The sequence below is a fragment of the Sceloporus occidentalis genome, unplaced genomic scaffold (assembly GCF_023333645.1).
Source record: "Sceloporus occidentalis isolate IW3139 unplaced genomic scaffold, rSceOcc1.0.p SCAF_1, whole genome shotgun sequence".
NCBI lineage: Eukaryota > Metazoa > Chordata > Lepidosauria > Squamata > Phrynosomatidae > Sceloporus > Sceloporus occidentalis.
This window is the reverse complement of record NW_028316981.1, coordinates 114,867,633-114,874,386: the sequence shown is the minus strand read 5'-3', so window position 1 is coordinate 114,874,386 and position 6,754 is coordinate 114,867,633. Positions and strand designations below refer to the sequence as shown.

Sequence of the window (6,754 nt, the reverse complement as noted above, 5' to 3'; positions counted from 1 at the left end):
ACAACGTTAGCAGACCTCTTTGATATCCTCTCTGATATAATGCCTCAAGACAGAGCCAGTGTGGCCTAGTGGTTTGAGTGTTGGACTATGACTCTGGAGACCAGGGTTCCAAATTCCAGGCTTGGCCATGGAAACCCACTCTCTCAGTCTCAGAGGTTGGCAATCCCCTCTGAATAAACTTGCCTAGAAAAAGCCATGAGCAGATTGCCTTAGGGTTGGTATAAATTGGGAATGACTTGAGAGCATGCAACAAAATGATACCTCCTTTATATACCCTGCCATGTTGGGGCCTAGGGCGGCTCACTCTGATTAGTCTCCCTGCTCCTTGGGGCCTCTGTTGGAGAACACTCCCTTGCTCCTCTCCATCCCCTGGGCAAGAGGGAACACAAAAAGGACCTGAGGGTGGGTTACTTCCCCAATCCTCTCTTTCTCTTTCTCTTGTGCCCCCTCAAGACCTCCCCCAAAAACTTCTCATAGCCTCCTCATCCTGTCATCTCGGCCTCAGAGGGAGCCATCAGGCAGACCCAGCAACATCAGGGACTGCCTGAAGGAAGAGGCCCCTCCCTCCTCAACTGTCATCTCGGCCTCAGAGGGAGCCATCAGGCAGACCCAGCAACATCAGGGACTGCCTGAAGGACGAGACTTCTCCCTCCTTTAACTGTATTTTGTATTGTACTGTATTACGATTTTACTGTACACCGCTATGATCATCGCGGAATAGCGGTCTATAAATAAAACATATTATTATTATTATTATTATTATTATTACACACAGCCAAAGCTGGTTCCACATTACTTGAGTTGCATAGCAACTGACACCATTCCTGATGTTGAGGCTGATGCTTCTCTCCTCTCCAAGGAATGCAATGGAAGGAAGGTGGGAAGGAAGGAAAAAGGAAAGAAAGAAGGAAGAAGGGGGGAAGGAAGGAGAGAGGGAAGGAAGGGGGGCTTGGCCAAGGAAGGAGGGCCTTCCCTGCCATGTCCTCTGCTTCTCCATTTGTGTCCAAGGGAGGTGGGTGGAGGAGTCAAACCCAGCGTCCTCCTTTTCCCGGACCTGTCCTCCGTTCCAACCTTCTCTCCAGGAGGAACTCCCCAAGATCCGCCCCTCGAAGCACGACGGACTGATCCTTAGAAGAGTGGGTTTAGGTTTTTCCTTAGCCGGGTCCCCCCTTGGTCTCGAGGATCCTCCCCAGTGGCGCCATAACACCCTCCCCTTCCACCAGGGGGCCCTCGCCTTGACCCGGGGCAGGGGAAGCGGGGCCGGACGCCTGCGCGGATCCAGACCCATTCTCTCTCTCTCTCTCTCTCTCTCTCTGGCCCCGATCCCTCCCATTCTTGCCCTCTGGACCTTGCCGCCGCTTCACCTGGAGAGCCAAGCCTTTCATTGGCATCTTTCTTAAAAAGGAGCTTCACTAATTATTATTATTATTATTGTTATTATTATTATTATTTTCCTTGATTTTTTTTCCCCCTCTGGGAAGAATGGAGACCAGAACCCTGCCTCCCCGCCCCCCAAGCAGCAGCAGGACCTGGTAAAGGAGGGAGGGAGGGAGGGAGGGGGCCAAGCATCTTCCGCACCCGTACTACAAATCCCTCTCCGTCAAGAAGGGGAGGTCTCCGTTGGCACCGGAAAAAGAGAGGGAGGGGGGCAAGTGCGTGCGAGGATGCGAAGGAAAGGGAGTCCTCCTCCAGAGCCCGCCAGCCTCTCTCTGCTGGGTGCCTCCTCGCCTCCTCCTTCTTGCAAAATGATGGTGCGGACGCTGCTCCTCTTCTCCCTCATCCACGGGTAAGGAAGGAAGGAAGGAGGGGGTCATAGGGAAGGGTGGGGGGAGGGAAGGGACCGATTTCCAATATTTGGGGTGGAGGGGGTTCTTGGAGAAGGAGGATGCTTCCCTTGGAGCTTCCTTTCCGATGCATCTCTCTCTCTATTTGGGGGGGGTCTATTCTGCCCTATTTATCCCAAGGAAAGGGATAAAGAAGGGGGGATCTTTTTGGGGGGAGAGGGGATGCCGTTCCATAAAGGATCCCCCTCCCCGTTCGCAAGGCATCTTCCTCAGGCAGCCTTGGGAAGCCAGCGTGGGGCGCCTGCAGGCAGCCATGGCTGTCTCTCTTCTGTTTGCAGAGAGAGACAGAGAGAGATGCCTCGAAATCTCCCTGCATCGCCTGGCTCCTCCTGGGCCCAGGGCCCCCAAAAGAACCAGGCATCCTTTGCCAAGAGAGGCCCAAGAGAGGGGGGGGTTGCATCGCCATCCCCCCCTTTGGCAGTGATGGCATGCAGTGCCAGCCTGGGAGGCAGATGCACGAGTGCAGCTGGGGCTCTCCATCAGGGAGCAAATGTCGACCCTCCTTCAGCCCTGTGCTGTGTGTGTGTATACCTCTGTAATAATGGCATGCCAGGGCCGAATGAGGGAACGATGCACGGAAAGGACGCCCTGGGGGGAAGGAACGGGAAGCAGTGATTTCCGCAGTAAGGCTACTGGACTCCGCATTTTCGCCCCAATCGCCCTGGAGCGTGCCTTCAGGAGGCTGGCAAAGGAAGCTAGGGAAGCCGTGGCCCAATGCTCCGTTGGCCTCCCGAGATCCTCCTCCAGCTGGGTGCCACCAGCTCGCTCTCCCTGTCTCCCTTTCGGTGGCTCCACGAGGCCAGGAGCAGCCTCCTCCCTTTCTCTGGGAAGACTGGGCAGCCATCAAACCAGTGCTTCCTCTGCCCGCTTCCCTTTGCCCTTGCTCTGTGGACCAAGAGCCAAGAGGATGGTTTTGGGGGAAAGGGAAGACCACATGTTAGGTTTGGATTGGTTTGGTTTCCAGGGCAGGGAGGGAAGAGACAAAAGAGTGGTATTTATCCTCCTTCTAATAGTCTCATCATTGGCTGCATCCGCACTCCACAACTAACCCGGTTTGGCATTCCTTTAACTATCATGGGTCTATGCTGTGGAATTCTTGGAATTGTAGTTTGTTGAGGCACCAGAGCTTCGAACACTGGTCCAAAGCACACCACAGAAATAATCCACTTTGAGACCGCTTTAACTGCCTAGGGCTAGGGAATCCTGGGAATTGTAGTTCACTGTGGCACCAGAGCTCTCTGCCAGAGAAGGCTAAATGTCTCACAGAACTACAGTTCCCAGAATTCTCTAGCATTGAGCCAGGGCAAGTAAAGTAGTCTCAACCTAGATTATTTCGGCAGTGTGTTTTGGACCAGTGTTTCCTGACAAATTTCCGGCAGAATATTCAAGGCAGGAAGGCCTTAACTATCTAGTGTATCTTTTGAATTGTCTGGCTCTGTTTGGATTTATTGTGAAGTTGCCACTATTATAACATCTCTTTTTCCTTGCTTTTCATGATTGGAGATGTTCACATGTAAGAATTTCAGTCTGGAAAGAAAAAAAATGTTTGTATTAAAACAGTTGCTTCTGTAGCCATTTCAAAACTATTCCATGAGAATGACAATAAATCCTCTGAAAACAGTTGTCTCCTGTAGGCCTTAAGCAACAACTGCTTTCAGCTCAGCATGGATGAAAACTTGTTGAAGCCATTCATTTTTCAAAGACTTCAGCCACACCTTCCCAACTGAATTTCAACATTATCCACAAATACAATTTCAAACCAATGAAACATACTATACTTTGTGAACTTACTTGAAGAGTACTCTCTCCAATTTTGTCCCCTTACTGACCTCATCTATTGAGAAATGAGGAGGTGCTATACAGTGAGTCATCCTGACATTTTACAGCATTTCAACAAAATCAGTGTGTTAAAATATCAAAATATATCACTATTGAAAATAACCACTGCAAAAGGAACTATCAGAAGAGTTTAATATTAACAAATGTGCTTTTTGTTGTTAACATTCTCAGTTATGTTAATACGGGCACTGGTTTGGCCTCCCTGAGGCAAGTGTGCCATATATGAGGTGCCACTACTGAGAAGACCCTCTCTTCAGTCCCTACTTGTCTTGCCTCACATTACACAGTTATAGCATTATTAATTATATTCAACTGTCATGGTTCCATTCTATGGAATGCTGGGATTTGTTATCTTTAGAATAAATTATTATTATTATTATTATTATTATTATTATTATTATCCTTTATTTATAAAGCGCTGTAAATGTACACAGCGTTGTACATAAATCTTTTTAATTAGACGGTTCCCTGTCCTCAGGCTTACAATCTAAAGAGACATGACATAAAAGGGGAAGGGAAAGGTGGTCCACCAAACTACAACCTCCAGGATTTCATAAGCTATTGCTGAAGTGGAGCAGCCATAGTGCTATAACTCTGTAGTGTAAGAGGGCCCTGGGAAAGGGGCTTCTGAAGCTGATTTCAGTGGGTTGCAGAGACTGTGAATTGAGAAAAGACACATTATTTTAAGTACCCAGATTTCAAGTTGTGTAGGTTGTTCACATTAAGCACCACTATTTTCAGTCAAGCCTCAGACAGAAAGCTGAACATGGTCTATGGGAGTCACTAAAATGAAGATTCTACAATAGAGGATGAAATATCAACAGGACCATGTACAAATATACTGTATTTTAATAGTCTAACATGAAAGTTACCAGAGGATGGATTGCCATGGACAGCTTGCCTCTATCCCTGTGGGACTGTGACAGCTGGAAATAAACTGCTTTGTAACACTGATGTTCATCTGGGCCTCCCTGTAGAAGATAGATCTGTGAGTTTGCTCTTGACTTCAAACATGGTGTTTAGGGAGAGTTCAATACACATTTTCATCAGAGCAATGGACTACCTCTCACTGTTTTGTAGAATACTGGAATGAAATATTTTACCTAGCTTTTTTTTTTAGTTTGTGATGCAGGTGAGGCAAATTCACCTCTTTCTTCCATAGATAGAATAATTAGGACAGGTGTTTTTCTAGGATTGACGTACTGAAAATTGAAGAGGGCTCCTGTACTTTTAGTGGTTGAGTAGAAAAGGGTGTTGCTTGCCAAATAACCAGGTAGCAAACAATACCTGTTGCAATCCCCTCTTCTGTGCAACCATTAAAGGTACAGGAGATGTTTCCAGTTTTCATCTGGCAGCCCTAGTCTTTTCCCTTAAGCATGCTTATGGGAATGATGCTATATGTCAATTATTCCTGGGGGCATCTGGTTTCCAACACTATTGTTGGCAGCTAAGCTGTTGATTGAACTGGGATTTGCAAATTGCATTTTTTAAATATGTATGTGTGTGTATATATATTACATTTATTTTATGTTATCTCACCTTTCTGACAAAAAATGGCTAAAAAAACCAAGGTGGCTAATACAAGGAACATTCAGATAAAAACAGGTGAAGTTTGCATAGATAAATTAAAACACGATTCAACACAAGTCAATAAAAAGAAGCAAAAGCCCAGTTCCATTAGAACCCAGACAGCTCTCCAAGGCTGGCAGAAGGACAGAGGTGTGGTGTCCAGGCTACTCTCCTTTTGGAGGAAGTGTCACATTCTGGAGTGGCCCATTGAGAAAGCCTTCTCTTGCATCCACAAGAAACAAGTTTCTGAAGAGGATAGGACTGAGAGAAGGCCTTCTCAAAGGCCATAAAACTTGGGTAAACTTTTAAAGGGACAATTGTTGTTGTGTGCCTTAAAGTAATTTCTGACTTAAGGCACCCCTAAGGCAAATCTATTGTGGGTTTTCCTGAGGCTGAGAGTGTGTGAGTTGCTCAAGGTCACCCAGTAGGTTTCCATGGCCAAGTAGGGAATCAAATTCTGGCCTCCAGAGTCATGGTCCAATGCTCAAACCACTAAACCACACTGGCTTGTAAAGGGAAAATGCAGTTTTTCAAATGGCCTGATCCCATTGCATATAAGGTCTTTAAGAATATAACCTGAAGTGGCAGTGAAGCTAACAAGAGAAGCACATGCTAGTCAATAGCCTGACCATCATGTTCTGGACCATGTGACATTCCCAAATATTTTTCAAAAGCAGTCCTGTGCATTGCAGGAAGGTAGAAAGAAAAGTAAACACATACACACCAGCTTTTTAAAAAGGTGTTTATGTATTTAAGGTATTTAAGGGAAGGCAACAACTGCAAAGACATCTTAGAATTTCACCTGTGTTCTAAAATCCCTAAGTGCATCCCCTTCTCTTTCACAGGGAATAAATGAATGGTCCCATGTAAATGGAGGAGTAGAAATATTTGGTAAAAATACAGTTTTGCATTGACTATGCTGTGATTGGCTCCAGGGTTATTCAGGATCGTTTGCTGATGGATCCTATGCTGTTTTACACAGTGTGGGAAACCTGTTTTGGGGATAGGATTCGTCCCCTTTGATAGCTCTCTTAGAGTCTGGATCAAAACCTAGAATGGTAATAGTTTACTTCTGTGAAAAAGTGATTTTGCCCAGCTGGTTTAGGACATACATTGTAACAGTGAATGGGTTGTGTTTACCTGTCGACTTATGATGACCACATGAATTTTATAGGCAAAGTATATTCAGACAGTTTGGCCACTGCCTTCCTCTGAAATACAGCATCTGGTATACATTGGTGGTATCCCATCCAAGTACTATTCAGAGTTGAACCTGCTTAACTTACAAGATCAGATGAGATTTGGTGTCTTTAGACTGTGTTTACCAACTGGCAAGCGCTTGTAACATTTGTAATCATGAATGACTGGGATTTCTTCCTTCATGCTAGTTCTATTTGTTGTTATTGTTATTCACCCTTGAGTCAATCTGAACCCATGGCGATTCTGTAGATGATACATCTTCAAGAATCTCTGTCCGCCACTGCTCTGCTCAGTTCCTGCAA

At 46.0% G+C, this 6,754-nt stretch overlaps 1 protein-coding gene across 2 annotated transcripts in view; it reads left to right on the top strand.

Annotated features, from left to right (window-relative positions):
- Positions 1–1,477: 1,477 nt before the first annotated feature.
- LOC149321965 (gamma-aminobutyric acid receptor subunit gamma-2) overlaps positions 1,478–6,754 on the top strand; it is a 98,987-nt gene continuing 93,710 nt past the window's right edge. Inside the window, exon 1 of one of the 2 annotated variants that reach the window (XM_089532056.1) lies at positions 1,478–1,786. In XM_089532056.1, coding sequence (XP_089388182.1) covers positions 1,665–1,786 — 122 coding nt within the window. In that variant the 5' untranslated portion in view covers positions 1,478–1,664. The remainder of the gene's footprint in view (positions 1,787–6,754) is intronic. The other variant, XM_089532048.1, reaches the window with a different exon arrangement.